The sequence below is a fragment of the Melanaphis sacchari genome, unplaced genomic scaffold, assembly GCF_002803265.2.
Source record: "Melanaphis sacchari strain LSU unplaced genomic scaffold, SCAv2.0 Contig0_pilon_pilon, whole genome shotgun sequence".
NCBI lineage: Eukaryota > Metazoa > Arthropoda > Insecta > Hemiptera > Aphididae > Melanaphis > Melanaphis sacchari.
Genome location: NW_020270366.1, coordinates 10,734,383 through 10,750,799, shown reverse-complemented (window position 1 = coordinate 10,750,799; position 16,417 = coordinate 10,734,383). Strand labels below are relative to the sequence as shown.

At 22.0% G+C, this 16,417-nt stretch overlaps 2 protein-coding genes across 5 annotated transcripts; both read right to left on the bottom strand.

Moving 5' to 3' along the window:
- Window positions 1-2,672: 2,672 nt before the first annotated feature.
- Window positions 2,673-5,470, bottom strand: LOC112591107 (PWWP domain-containing protein 2A-like). 4 transcript variants are annotated; one of them, XM_025334782.1, is made up of 5 exons: window positions 5,337-5,470; window positions 5,053-5,212; window positions 3,917-4,997; window positions 3,701-3,826; window positions 2,673-3,017 (listed from the first exon to the last, which is right to left on the bottom strand). In XM_025334782.1, the coding sequence occupies exons 2-5, from the start codon at window positions 5,190-5,192 to the stop codon at window positions 2,910-2,912; spliced, it is 1,455 nt and encodes a 484-aa protein (XP_025190567.1). In that variant the 5' UTR covers window positions 5,193-5,212; window positions 5,337-5,470; the 3' UTR covers window positions 2,673-2,909. The 4 variants fall into 4 exon arrangements, with proteins under 4 accessions (XP_025190567.1, XP_025190576.1, XP_025190585.1 ...); XM_025334791.1 differs by having other exon boundaries at window positions 5,053-5,209; XM_025334800.1 differs by having other exon boundaries at window positions 5,384-5,423.
- A 5,000-nt stretch (window positions 5,471-10,470) lies between these two features.
- Window positions 10,471-15,545, bottom strand: LOC112598095 (DNA replication factor Cdt1-like; the record flags this gene model as incomplete). Its single annotated transcript, XM_025344436.1, has 9 exons — window positions 15,375-15,545; window positions 13,653-13,808; window positions 12,227-12,714; window positions 11,545-11,666; window positions 11,384-11,484; window positions 11,150-11,312; window positions 10,922-11,085; window positions 10,665-10,863; window positions 10,471-10,604 (listed from the first exon to the last, which is right to left on the bottom strand). Coding segments are annotated over exons 1-9 (1,698 nt in total), but the record flags the coding sequence as incomplete, so codon positions are not given.
- Window positions 15,546-16,417: the final 872 nt, after the last annotated feature.

The following is a 16,417-nucleotide window of genomic DNA, read 5'->3' as shown; positions in this document are numbered from 1 at the left end:
TTTATATATTTATATATTTAATTTATGAGAACAATGGTGTAAAAACTTATACAATAACCAATCGTATTATACAATATTATTTTATATGTATAACTAAAAGGATATATATTTAAAAACTATCTTTTTTTATACAATATTAAACACTATTGTAATTTCTTTGGTTTCTAAATCAATTTTTCCATAGCAAACAATAATAACATAAAACAAATAAGCTGTATAAATAAAAAACATAATATTATTTAGTATAAAAATAAGTTTTGTTACTTTCACACAATCAATAAATCTATAAAAAAAAATAATTACCCATAAATAAATTATTATATTATTAAAGTATGACAAGAATAAAGCATATATATTAAATAATTCATTGAATGGCTAAATAATAATAATAATAATAATAATAAATTATATGATAACAAATAAAATAAATATATAGTTCTATGACAAATAAAAATTTGTACACATTAAAGAACATTCACCAAAATTATAATGGTAATAATTTGAAGTATGCAAATGGTAACTGAGATGACAACTTTGATTTTTTAGTATTTTTTACTCTTTGGTATATGTAATATGAAATATCTGTACATTTAATTTATAAAATTTATCATTGTAACAATTTTATTTTAACATTTTTGATTTTATATCTAGTAAAAATATATTATAATAAAATAATAAAATACATAAAATAGTTATTAATAATTATGAGATATGTATACCTCAAACATATAGGAGTTTTAAGTATTATGAAATTATATCTTTTTCCCCAAAATACTATTAATTTTTTAAAATACAAACATTAAGACATATTTCTTAAATATTATATCACTATGTTGTTTAGTTTTATTATCAAATAAAGAAACTATGCAACATTATGCATAGACCATTTGTGATAAATAAGAAATAATTTTTTATTTATTTCTTAAACATAGAATTTTATAGTTATACAGAATGCATTTTATATCGAACTAGCGATTAATGAACAAATAACAACAACAATTTTAAGTAAATGATAAATGTTATTTTATTTATTTTAAATATATTGTAGTTTTATTATTTTGAATGATTTATGCAATATTTGTAGTTTATTGATAACAAAGACTTATTGAATTTAAATTATAATTCTTTATATGAATGATAAATATTTAAAAAAAATTCGGCACTGTTTACTTTATATTATCACTTTTAATGAGTATGATTTTTTTTAAATGTTTTATTGTAAATAAATTATTACAAGGTAGGCAAAGGCTGATAATACATATTATACATACTCATTTATTTATTATTCATGTTTTATAAATACTAAAAATATGTTATTTTATACTTCTTAGATTTATGTAATAATTATGAATTTGTAATTTATTAATTCAGATCTCACATTTAATTTAGTTAACTAAATTAAGTAAATTTAATAAATATAATTTTTGTATAAATTCAACGATTTATTAAAAGTTAAATTATAAATATAGTTTTTAACTAAGGCATACATCTTACAATTAGTAATAGTTATATTCATAAATAACTTTTAATTTAAAACGTGGAAACTGATAAAATACTTATTTTTGAATAATTTGTTTATGTTAAAAATAATAGACCATATTATTATAATAATTAAATTGAATTATAAGCAGCCTTTACCTGATTATGGATATCACTCCAAGCACAATAATCACAGTGGTTTTAATATAATCTCAAATAGCTATATTATCACTTAATTCATAGATATATGAGCTGTAGGTTGAATTCGTGTTTAGAACTCAAGAAAATGTATATTCAATTATTTTAATTAAATACTTAAAAATACACAAATATTTTAATATTAAATTATAAGCAACCATTAATCATTTATCAAATAAAATAATGAAAAATGTTAAAATGTGTACAAATATTTATAAATTAAAAATTGAATTGTATTTTATGGGACTTTACATATTATTCAATTATATCATTTAGTGTCTATATTCTAAAAAAATTGTAAATTTTGTAAATACAATAATATAATATACATTTATAATTATATTTTCCCTAATAAAAATGTATTTCTAATTTGTCCTTAGTAAAACATCACCATTTCAACCAATTAATTTAAACTAACAGCTATGAATTCAGTGATGAACAAAACAAATAAATGTCTTAAATGAGACAGAATTATAAATAAGATTATTTTTCCTTAAAAATTTTGATTTTAATTAAAATACAATTTTTTTAAGATATTAATATTAATTAACACGTTCGCTGTGTATCATACTTGAGTATAGTTTTTATTGTGCTAAAAATTGTAGCTTTAAAAAAAATTCTCAAAAATTAAAATATCCATGTACAACTTGCAAATAACTTATAGAAAAAGCTAACAAAAATTTGAATAATTTAATCATAATGCTGACCAAATTTTAGTGCATTTAATAAAAAGGTACATGACGCTATTTGGCATCATCTACAGTGAACGTGTTAAACAGCACATAGAATATTTATAAATACAAGCAATTATTGGTCCTCTATAATTAATATTTTTTTACTCATGATTAAAATAATAACAACATTGCAAATACATTTAATAACAAAAAAAAAAAACTATTTTAAGGAATTATTATAAATGTCAAAATATAACTAAATTAAAAGTTGATAAAATGTTCTAAATAAATTCAAATAGATATATCCAATAAGGAACTTTTTAACATATAAAACAATATTTATCGTTCAAGTCTTTCATAATATTATCTAACACGAGATATAAGCAATGTTTATTAAGAACCCTTAAGCCTTTTTTGTGATGCAAAACATGTACAACAATTTGACTAGTTAAAAATAAAATGAAGTATTAAGACAAAAATAATTAGAATTAGAAATTTAAAGATAAATAACATTTGATATGACAATAAAACAATATAATGATTATTAACTCACAGTTATCAACTGATATTTTGGTTAGTTGTATTTTGCTGTTGTTTCGCTACAGCCATTGCTTGTTTAATAGCTTCTTTATAACTACTTGTTTTCTTGTGTTTGTTAAATCGAGACTATAAAAAAATTAATTTTTACTCAATTCTATTAAAATTACATCTATATTCAATATTTTACAAATAATACTATTTTTAAAATAATTCTTTAAAACGCATAATAATAAAAACTACTGAAAATTCCTTTATTTTTGTAGTAGCACATTAGTGAGAGTAACCAGGATATTCAAAATCATCTCAAAGCCTTTTTTATATTGTAATAATTCATGTGTTAAACAGAAATATTGTACCCAATACTATTTATGTATGAACTATAAATAATTAAGCATTTTAATAGATCAAATACATTTATATTTATTATTTTTAGTTATTTTATAAATAAAGTAATAAAGTTATTTTTATTGAACATTTAATGAATAATAATTTAAGGGCCACCTTTAAAGTATAAAGCAAAAAGAAATTTTTTTGTTAGTCATACCCTTTAAAAGAAATTTATAAATACACCAATCATTTTATTAGGTAGTTACTAATTTTGAAAAATGTCGACTAGAATTGAATAGTTACATAAATTATTACAAAATAAAATCCACAGTGAATTAAAATTTGAACCAACAATCGTTAATTAATTTTATCAGTTTACCTCTATTTAACTAATACATTATTTGAACATTTTAACATTAACCATTTGTCCACTAACTTCTTTTTTAAATACCTACATATTATTTTTATTATTTTTTACATACCTTGTAAAAATCTAAAAATGGATTTATCTGATCGCATTTAAGAAAAGATGTAGTAGAAGAACCAAACCAAGTGACATTTACAAATGACCCATTTTCTTCACCATTACTTGTAGTAAAATTTGATACCTTAATAGTTAATATTAATAATTGTTATTTAAAATATAACAGTTATACACTAATTTACTTTTAAAATGATAATTTTATTGATATACATACCTTTGCTGGCCACCAAGGAAATCCTTTTACTTTTCCCCAAACAACATCACCTTCATGAAGAATTTTACCAGATTTCAATACAAAAAAAGGATTAGAATCTGATGTTTCTGTCTGAGGAATTACAAGTTCAGGGGAACTATTTGATTCAATATCATCAGAAAGTTCACCATTTACATTATTAATTGATTCTGAACTATTAGTCACTTTTCTTGTACAATATTCTTCTTTAGAATTAAAATTATTTAAATTTATCGAGAAATTATTAATTTCTAAATTATCCACTTGCTCTTTATGTCTTTTCTTATGTTTTTTTCTTTTTTCCCCATCCTGTCTTCTACGTTTTGCTCTTTTACGTAAGAGTTTATCTGGTTCACTATCTCCACTAGCTTGACGAGATGGTATTTCCATAACTGTACCTTCACCTTGAGATCCAAATGTTATTTTTATGATTGGTGTTTTTTTAGTTTCTTCAAATGCAGTTTCATCCCAAAGATCTTCCATTGATCCAATGCTAGGTTTTTTTCTTAACACCATTTTGTCTTCAATATCACAGTCATCTTCACAGTCTTTTTTGTTACCTACCCATTCATCTATTTCAGTGAATGTTGAATAGTTATTAAGTGCTTCTGTTATTTCTCTTGATTTAATTTTTACAAGTTTAGGTATCAGGGTACGGCATATTGATTTAACTTTAGATACAGTCGATACAGAATCTGATGGTTTTATAGAAAAATCTGGAACAGGTCCATGACTTCTTAATAATCTTCTTTCTCCATTATTTTCAGGAATTGTATTATTTTCATTTTTAACAAGATTCTTAGAAGTTTTAGCATTTTCTGAATTTTCAGTACAAATCGATTTACATTTTGAACATAGAACTTGACGAGGTCTTAGACGAACAGTCATGGGTTTTCTCACTTTTTTGGTTTTATTGGGAATTTTTTTTAATGTGTTTGGGGTGTTTTGAAAATAAGTAAAGCGTTGACTTACAGAATATAAAATGTCATTATCAGATTCAGTCTTTAAATTTCTGGGCGATAGTGGAGGCTTTGTGATAGGAACACTTCCACATGGAAAACGTCTAAAAATTCACACAAATGAATTTATAATTCTAATTTTTAAAATATAAATCTTACCTTTTGACATTGTTTAACAGTATGCCTTGGTAAACAGACCCATTTATGGCAGTGTATGACACTACAATCATATCTGGTGTAACACTCTCGACCACCACCTGTATGACAGCATTCTCGAGGACCCCAATATTTGTATCCATCTGAAGTTAGCATTTGACTACTGGGAGAAATACACAATTTTACTTAAAAACCATTGAGTTTTTTTTTATTATGTATCTATATAATTTTTAAATAAAACTGCTCAAAATCATTTAACATGTGTACTAATGAAAAATAAAACTTACAAATACTATAACTGAATACGCGTAAACAATTGAATATTCTTACTTACATTGCTTTTTAAGTATTTAAGTTAATACTTATTATATTATATAGGTAAGTAATAAGTATGAAAAAATAATCTTATTAAAATATTTAGTTAAAACTAAAAAGCTGAACGCTGAAAGACAAAAATGGTACAAGAGTCGTGGGGTGGAGCTTTGATAAGGATTATGATTACACGACACCAAAGAGATTTTACAAATAATAAACTCGTTAGCAAAATGATAATATTAGTTAAAATTAAAAAATTTTTGCTTTTCATTACAAAATAATAAAAATTTAAAACCAATTAATAATAATTAATAACTATAATTACTAACTCATAATAATCTCTTTTTTCTATTATTATTACATAAAATTATTTAACTATGCATTGTTTTCTTTTATTCATTAGTTATATTATATTAAGTATATCAAATAATTATTTGATATTATAGGTACATATTGTATTACATAGGTACGAAGTACCTACTTAAATTGCATTGTCATTAAAACATTCTATCCAATAATTTGTAAATAGTATAGAATAGTATAAAATAAATAGGTATTTCAAATACATTTCTAATAAAATTGTAACTATTTTATAAGCATAATATCATGTATAAATCTGACATCTGTTATTATTAATTATTAATATAACAAATCATTATGTAATAAAAGTTATGTAATTTATAAATATTATTTATAGAAGTTTTAACCCATGGTAAAAATAATACTATAAATTATAATAATAGAATAATAATAACTTCTAAAATTAGAAACATTTATAGTATTTAGGTATACTTGTAAAATACATTTTAAAAAGTAATAATACACCCTAGCTAATTCATATTAAAAAAATTATAGTTATTAGGGTTTCTCGATTTTCTACGAAATTAGTTTCAATTATTTCTATTTAGACGTTTTCAAATTATTAAATATCTTAAGCATTCTTAAGCCTTAAGCTTAGCTCTTAAGTTTCATCAGATGTCCCTGAAGTAGACCACCTGTTAACTGTACTTTTTAATAGGTACTAGAGTTAAGATGCCTATATATTTATAAATGATCTTCCAAATGTTATCACTAATTCTTATACCCTTCTCTTTGCTGACGAATCCAAACTAGTAAAAACTATAAAGCCTGAACAAGATGCGTGTCAATAACACTATAACACTATAAAATCCGTAAACTGTAAAATTCTAATAAGAGAAAAATTGTATCTAAAGTCTGTCTCAACATACCTCACGAAACCATAGAAAATTAATTCAACAAAACTTAGTATAGTCTTTCGTAGCAACATCTCATTCTTAAGAGCAGGTATACCTACAGGCTACAAGATACCAATTTCTCCCACAGTTTAAATTTTCATCGCCAAACTTTCATCAACCACGATGACATAAATAAAAACTCCCTAGTTATACATATATATATTTTAATACATTGATGTAGATTCCAATTGTAAATTAAAAACTGTGTAAATAGAATCAAGTTGTATATTTGTATGTATACACAACATTAATGTGCTAATTTCTAGACATATTTTTGAAGTTAAAAATAAAACGATATAAATAAAATTATACATCAAAAGATAAAAACACAATACCCAACATTTAAAAATAACTTAGCTTGATGAACAAAAAAATTGTATATGCATAATATGATATTATATAAACTTAATTATGTAATAATATTAATTAAAAAATTATAAATGAATTCTCTTATTTCCCATATTTTTTAATTCGTCAATGACCATGTCAATAATAATAGTTAATACTAGATGTTAGTTCTGGTTCAGTAAACAATAAACTATAAGTCAGTTTTGACGTATAGTACTCCTTAATTTATACTTTACTATTGTTAATTTATAAAATACCCGTTCGCAGGAACAACTTATAACAGGTGTAGGTATAAGCGTATTACATTGAATAATTTCAATAGGTACAATGACAAATCCATTAAATGATTTCATGTAATTATTGGCTTTCATATAATTTAGCCATGAATGTATTGATTAATTATTAATATTAGTATCAGGTTAAAATTTTATTATGCCCCTAAAAAGATTCCAGTCGCCCCGTGCGCACGCTTATAAATGGACGACTCTTTGACATGTTTCTCATGTAAAGTTTAAAACCACATCGCTTCTTAAATGCCCACATAAGTTTGAAGAAAACAAAATTGAAACACTAACTGTAACAGAAGATACTATCCTATGAAACAAAAACATTTAAAAATCCAAATCAAATATACCTACTAAATTTAACTATCATTTCAAGGGCTAAGGCTCAAATGAAGTAGACCTAACGTCTGATATACTAGAACCAAATTTGCACTAAAAGTTCCTAAATCTTTCATTTTCCCGTCTCCATCAATACCTATGTCTTATACAGTCACTGACAATCCTTCTCAAGATAACACTCTTGAAAACCAAACAAAAATAAGACATTTGGATATAAAAAGAACCTAAAATGTCTAGCTCTCTAAAAAAATTCTTTACATACATTGATACTTACCTATTTAAGTCTTGCGGAAGAAATTTTCAATGATAACGATGCCTACAAAATTGATTACTTAACATTTGAATATTTCTTCGAAAATCACCAAGGTGGTTTTAACCCACAAGACGTCTATTTACAGAATAGAATATTACAAAAAAAGAGTTACTTGATATTCTATTAAAAATAAAACTTGCACTTCAAAACAGTAGCATGAAAAACAGATTAATTCATTTTGAAAAAGAAAAGTCGACGAAGACTATGACTTAGAAGCAAATATATAGAATACGAACTAAGAAAATAAGAAATTGTTTAATATAGTCAAAGACATATAACTTGCAACCATTAAAAAGTTAACAGAGGAGTTTAAAATATAGTTCATTATTTGAAAATAATGAATAAAAATTTTTAGAATCTTTAGTTAATTTTTGGGCTATTTTAATTTTAAAGTGGATTAAAAATAGTATTTCATGACAATCGATTGAATCTAATAATACATTTTGAAGAAATTTAGCGGATAAAATTATATGACGGTCGAGTAGAGAAATATTTAGAATATTTAAAACATTATTATACGAGTTCTGAAGGAATCTGTATATATTGAATTTAAAAGAGATAAGAAACAATTTTGAATCGATTCTAACATAAGATTTTGTTTTGATGTAGTATTTAGATAAAGGACAGTACTCTACTACTTTAGACTGAATCGAATCAAAAAGCAATAGAGGATTTTTAAAGGAAAGGGTCTAACGTCTAAGCATGTATCACAAATGCGTTTAATAAATCCTAAATTATAAAAGGCTTTATTCTTAATAATTTTGATACGAAAAAAATTCAATTCGAGATCAAAAAGAATAGGTACCTAGATTTTAAAATTGTGCAACAAGCTTGATATTAGAGTCAGAAATAAAGTATTGAAAGTTAATAGAATTTTTAACTAGGTAATTTTTTTTAAATTGACATTTATTAATATTTAAAAATTAGTGATGTATATTCATATGCATACTTATTGTTCATTAATTGTAATTATCGGGTGGTTATTAATGAGATTGTCAACTAATGCTTTATTGATAAGTAACTTCGGCCAAATTTCATCTTAAAATGTCTTTACAAAATAATTGGATGTATATTATAGGTATTTAATAGATTTTATGGTTTTAGTAAGCTACTTATGAGATACGAGGAATATTCTACTAAATTTTCAAAACTTAAGTATAAAAAAGGAATTTCTAATTACAAAATAATTTGTTAATTTTCTCGATTTTTATAAATGTTATCAAAATTATAACTTAAAGCGTTTATAAAAAAATATATTGTAATTAAATTTTCGGTATCTTTTAATAAAGAAATCAACAATTTATGAGAAGCCTTGTACTAAATTTTCAAACATTTCTACACATGAATAATTTATAATCGAAATTTAGTATTAATACTAAAAAAAAATTGAAATTTTCTTATGCCTATAAATAGCTTAAAAAAGTCGAATTATTTGAACATTAATCATACATAAAAAATGATAATAAAAACATTTGATGAAAATGTCAAGTATATACGGTTATCTGTTTTAGAGTTACGCCAAAAAAAAATTAATTTTCTCGACATTTTGATTTATTGTTGACGTTTATAAAAAAAAGTACTGAGAATTTTTTACTTTTGACTCCCTAAAGTACTAACTAGATCAATTTTTTAACCGGAAACTTCCCTTTTTTTTGAAAATTAAAATATTTTTGCTGGACTAAAGATGATTGCAAGTGAAAAAAAACATGCACATACACACACATATGACACATTGTAAAATCAATTGGTACATTTAAAATTATTTCAATCTATCATATTACTAATAAATAATAAATTACTAATTGAAAAATAAATACAGGTACCTATTAGGAACTAGACATTTATTAAAAATAAATAGATATATATATATATCATGTATTATGTATTCATGTGCTTTTATAAATAAAACATTTGTACTGTTCTTCAAGTTTCTTAGATAGTATACTGTTTATTATAGGCATACCTATAATGTTAAACAATAAACATAGTACTGTATTTTAATGTTTAATTATTAAAAATAAAAAACTTAGAATTTTTATCAAAACTCAAAAGATTCATAACATAGGTACGATCTTATTAAAAAATATATCAACTTTAATCATTATTAATAAAAGTTATTGTCTCATGACTCATAGTAACAGACAAGAAATCCATTAATTTACTGAATTTTAGAAATTTCTCAAATTAATAAAAACTTTTAAGAGCATTACATTCTTTTTACAGAAATATCTAATAGATAAAAAATATCCAGAGAATGAAAAATTTTAAATTAAAAAAAATATGTATTATAAAATACTATTTATAAAAACAAATAAAAAACAAATTTGTTTGGAAACTTAAAATTATGTATAACTATAATATGTTATTGTAGTCATACATATTAAAATAATTAATTGTATACATTTCTTTAAAATTTTATAAAAATTTAAGACATGTTATTAAATAACAATGAATTTTTTAACATAGAATAAAATAAAATAAATTAAAATTAAAACTAAGGTAATTTATTGACAAATACTAATTATTTTAATTTAAGGTATTACTCTTAATTTAAAATTATTTTTTTTAATTTTTTAATTACACATTCTTCAAAATTAATTTTTTTATCAATTCGAATGTATTCATTTCCATCCAATATTTTTGATACAGCCCAGTGAGGTACTTTTTCTTGAAGAAGATTTAAGTGAGTTTTCCAATCATCTGAAATAAAAATAATAGCTATTATTATAAAATATTAAATAATTAAAACAATTTTATTACGGTCCGTCAAAATCTCTGGATAACATTGTTTTAGTTGGTCAATAACTTTTTTTAGTGGCATGATATTTCTTTGAAGTTGTACAAAATAAGTACGTACTCTACGAGCAATATCTGGTAATCTAATCATCATTTTATCTTTATTTAATTGACTTACTGACCTAATTATTCTATTAGCTTTTTCAGTTTGCTTAGATTGGATCTAAACAAAAATACTTTAATATATTAAATAGAAATTTAAAATAACTTAATACTTTTACCTTAATTAAAAATGGTTTTGGAACGCCTTTAAGTGCATCTTTTAACGTGTTTTTGGCATCATTTGTAGGTAAGACTATATTAGTTAAATTTTTGTTGTTTTTATTCATTATAGTAGGGGACTGATTTAAATGATTGTTGTAAATAAACAATGCATGTACTTGATCTAAAAATAGAAAAAATAATTAGTAAAAAAAAAGGTATATAACATTTTATTTTGATATTTGTACCCAAAATATCTTTAGCAGTTGATATTTTTGATTTGCCAATTTCAATCTTAGGCAATGGTGATAGATTGATATTTGGCACAGATTCGACATCAAACTCTGGATGCCATCTGGTAACTTTATCTTTATCAATTATGATAGGAGGGATTAAATTATTCAAATACTCCTTGGTAAAAATTTAAATGGTTCCTTTAAATTAAGCAAACTATTTCTTTATTAAATTCATATTTAACTTACTGCATGATGTTTTTTCATAATGTCTATTAATCCATTAAAAAATGTATTTTTTCTCTGAGTTGTTAATTTTATTAAGTCAATTTTATCTTTGTTTTCCAAACCTAATTAATATAAAATTTATTATATATTCATAATATATAAAATCATAAATATGCAACTACCATAAACTGGAACTATTACTAAATCAATACTAAAATTATGTTTTAGTGATTTTACTAAGTAAAACTTGAAAAAGTTAGGAACTATGGTTTTAATTTGAGCCAAATGTAATTCAGTAAAATTCCTGGAAAATAATATTGAATAATTATTATTTATTAATAAACTTAGTTCTTATTAACAATAATTTAAGTCATCTAATAGAACTGGACCGACTCCATGAACTAATATAATTGAAATAATATTAAATATATCATATTAATTATTGATCTATTTATAAAATATATAATTTTCTATTATATAAGTAGGTACTAAAACTAGTTATGAAATTTAAAATAATAATAACATAATAAATTTGAGTCTTTTTTTTTTATTTAAGGGGTTTATGAATAACAAGTTTTTGTAAAAATGTTTACAGGTTTCATAATTTATTTTGATAATAATATTTGTTGTATAAGTTGTATTATATTTTATGATTATTTAAATTTTTCTTAAGTGTGTAGATATATATATAAATTATAGTTAACATTTTTAAGTAAATTTAAAATATATCATTTAAATATTTAAATAAAAATATTAAAAATAGAAAAAATACAGATTTTTATTTATATATTGATTTATTAGATATTAGAATATAGGATATCAGTCCAGTTTAAAACAAGAATATATTTTTACAATGCCCATTACTTTCTAGTTATTTGCTGAATATTTTGTTTGAGATTATAAAATGTTATTTTTTCTTTTCTAAGAAATTTCATAGATAATACTGTTTCCATAACTTTGAAAAATTCATTCAAAATTCGATATTTCAATGGCAAAGGTAATGCTTTCGAATCTGCTAATGCAGAATAATGTTTACTAGGCGAAATAGTCATAACACTCTCAATTTTATTATTAAATATTTTAGTCAATTTTGGTTGAATATCCATCATTACTCTTAAAGGACTAGGAAATAATGTTGCCAGTTTTAGTTGAGAATATTTTACTGAACTAGTGCTTATCTTGAAATCATCTGATTTAAACATAGGCAAAAAATTATATTTAATAGTTTCAGCTTTATGTTCTATAGAATTAAGATCCGTTTGACATTCTTCTATCAAGTTCAGCTTTTCTTGAAGTTTTTTAATGTTCTGTTTAGAACAAACAATTTTATGAAATTCACCCAAATCCAAAATCTATAAAAAAAAGTTAAATAATATGTACTTTAATTGATATACCAATTAAAAGAATAATCAAGATTATATAATTTTTACAAACATTTTTAAATAACTTAGTACTTAATACTAATTATATTAAGTAGGTAATTTAAAATGTGAAAATAATACTGAAAACCTGCCAGCTTAACCTAGAACATTTCTAAAATTATATGACATATTACTTGTTTATAACAAATCTTAAAAATTAAAAAGAAATAAATACATTGGTTCTACCAGAATTGAAATACTCAGAACTTTTACCATTCAGAAAATAAGCTTGTAATAGACATAAGATAACAATAAATTTAAGTTGAGAGGTACCTGTGATTTTTGAGGATTTTAACTTGTCTAGTCTAATTAACATAGCAAAATGTTTATTAGAAAATTAGAAAATGTAACATAAGTAATGTCTAAACATTGTATACAGTAACTAAGAACAGTTTAAGAAATGTTAAATAATAATATGATAACAAACAAAAAATATAATAATATTTAGCAGGGATTATTGTTTTGACACTTATTCATGTATACAATTTCTTTTCCGCCATACACTTTTGTAAACAATAATAATTTTGTGTTCCTCTCTACTATTATACTTAATTCTATAATAAATGTACTGTTAGCATTTTTTGTTGCTAAAGATTTAGTAGATATTTACTATTTACTTAGTTATGTTTCATAAAAATTGCAATTATTACCTATATTATAAAGTGCACATTTATTGAGATGCCTAACTTATATATAACTGAATCAAACATTATTATTTTAGAAGTAATTAATAAATTAAGTAATAATAAAAAAATAATATTAATATTATATTAATAATATTAATATTATTTTTTATTGATAATTTTAATTTATAATAAATAAATAAATATAGGTATATAAAACAAATGTTTATAGATTTAGGTACATACTTGTCGTAATTGGGCCTTGGTAGATGGTGATTGTTCAGGAGTTTTAGCTCTATCTGAGTTAACATCATATATTTTTTCTTTTTCGCCTAAAATATTATTAGTAGTTACTACATTAGAAACATGCACTGTGTGTTTATGTTTTGTACCATTTTCAACCTAAAAATAAAAATAAAAAAAACAAAATATTTATCAAATATTATGTGCTAATTTAATATATTTTATTTTTTACTCATGCATGTTACAACTTACAAATGATACTAATATTACAAACATTATTTTATAATTCACAAAATAATAAAACTTGGTATTTGTCATATATATGTCTTGATGAGACATTGAGGCTTATACTTAGTATTAATTGAGATATTTATGTAGCAGATAATCTACTTTGGTACAGACGTACAGTTATGTACTAATTCAGAATGAGTGATCTATGTACAAACTAAAAATATATATTTCTTTAATAGTATAAAAACACATTATATTTTTTATCACGTCACATCATACAAATATTCGTCTAATATAAAAAAATAAAAATTTCAAGTACAGTAAACATTTTTAGTATTAACTAAAAATTTTAAAAAAATAGTCAAGTAAATAATTGTAAATTACTAACTATACCTAGTATAATACAATAGATCACCTTATATGCCTAAAAAGAGGTAGTAGATCACCTGCTAAACGAATGCCTTAAATGATTATAAATTAATCAACTCAAATATTTTTATCATACTAGTTTTTAAATATAGAGACATATTATGCAATGCTTTTTCTTCTTATTATTATTACAATAAAAAAAGTTTTTAATTTAATTTTATAATTTCATACTATTAGGTATTTTTTTTTATTTTTTTTTTTTTTTACTTAAAACTTAAATATTACATGAATATTGGAATATATGTGATTAATTTATAATACACTTCATTCATATACAATATGTAAAGTTTGATTTATCGTTATTGTAATAATGTATAAATAGTCAAAAAGTATATGAAATATTTTGTAAATTATCCATTTGATTTAATTATGGATAAGTAATTAAAATATCATTGAAAAAATATTTAAAATTATACTTAAATACTAAATTTTTAAATGTATTATTAACAGTTTTTAAGTACTTAAATTTATTATTTTTTATTCTTAATATTAATTTTATTTATATGTTTAAATTTCTATTATATTTTGAGTTACTTTAACTCAAAACAATCATAAAAATTTAAATTGTAATAACTTTAATAAAATATGGTTTAACTAAAATACATCTTTGTTAACGTCATGTTGTCATCATTACAGATCACAAAGAATTATGTAAATCATTTTTAATTTTGTAAGAATAAAATCTAAAAAAAAAGACATTTAAAAAACCTAGAAATCTAACTATGAAGATTACTTGTTATAAAATGTTCTAATTTGTAATTAACACATTTCAATGTTTTCCATGTGTTATAATTATTTAAAACATGATAATTTAAATTTCTATAAAAATAAATGATATACATATTTAAATTGGTTTATTATTAAAAAATTAATTTTCATGAAAAAGTAAACAAGTAAATGCAAAATATTGAGAAAATATTTTTATACCTAGATATTTTAGTGTGCATAAATGATTATTTTTAGTTGGTACATGATAAAAAACATTAACTTGTATAAACTTAATAATAATAAAAAAAAAAAAAAAAAATGATATTTGCTAATCCTTAAATATTATTTTCAACTAACCTTTTTCTTTTTAATGCTTTGTAGTTCAGTGCCATCAAACGATAATTGTCTACTAAGTTTGTTAATTCCAATAATATTATTTGCCAATTCTTTATTACAAAAGCCATGTTCATTAACAGGTCGCTTTCTATTCTTGATGACATTATCTAATGTATTTTGTTGAGATTCCATGTTTTTTTTTATATATATATATTTTAAAATGCCTATAATCTGAAATAATTTATTGAATGTATAAAAATAAAAATAATTTGATTTATATATTCTATGAAATTAGAAACAATAGTTAAATAATAATTGCCTATAGATTATGTTAATAAGATTCAATAATTATGTAGGAAATAGGAATTAATATGGAAATGTAGAAGCATAAAATTGTTACACCAAAGTAGGTAGGTACTAGACTAATCATCATTGCAACTACAAACTGTATAGTAACACTAATATAGCCATAAGCAGCAAATAATTTTATAACAATGAGCCTACTGCAGTGCTACACAATTTTTTTATCCGCCCACCTACAAAAAAATTATATTAACTTTATAGAAAATACATTTTTACAATTAAATAAGTATAGATAAATACAACAAAATTCTTTAATTTCATTTTTAGCTGCAAATTTATTCAATCAAAAAAAAAATCTGAAAGTTAATTATTGATAATTGAATTTTATAAATTTTTCAATTTAAATAGTAGGTTGATATGAAAAAGTAATTGTATTTTTAATTAAATGTAAAAGCATATAACTTAACAATCAAAATATTAGGTAACCTCTTTGTTATATAAGTAGGTTTCAAGTGAACCTATTATCATTTATTGAGTATTTGAGTTATATTAATTTATGTAATATATATGTTAAATTTGAATTCAATAATAAATTATTGCATACCTACAAAATATAATTTTGAGAATAGACGATCTACCACTCTATGAATATTATTAAGTTTTAAGTGAGTATATTTAATATTTATATTGCTATTATAGTAATTAAATTTATTATATAGTATTAGTGATATCACAAATACCTAGCTTGAATTAATTTTTGA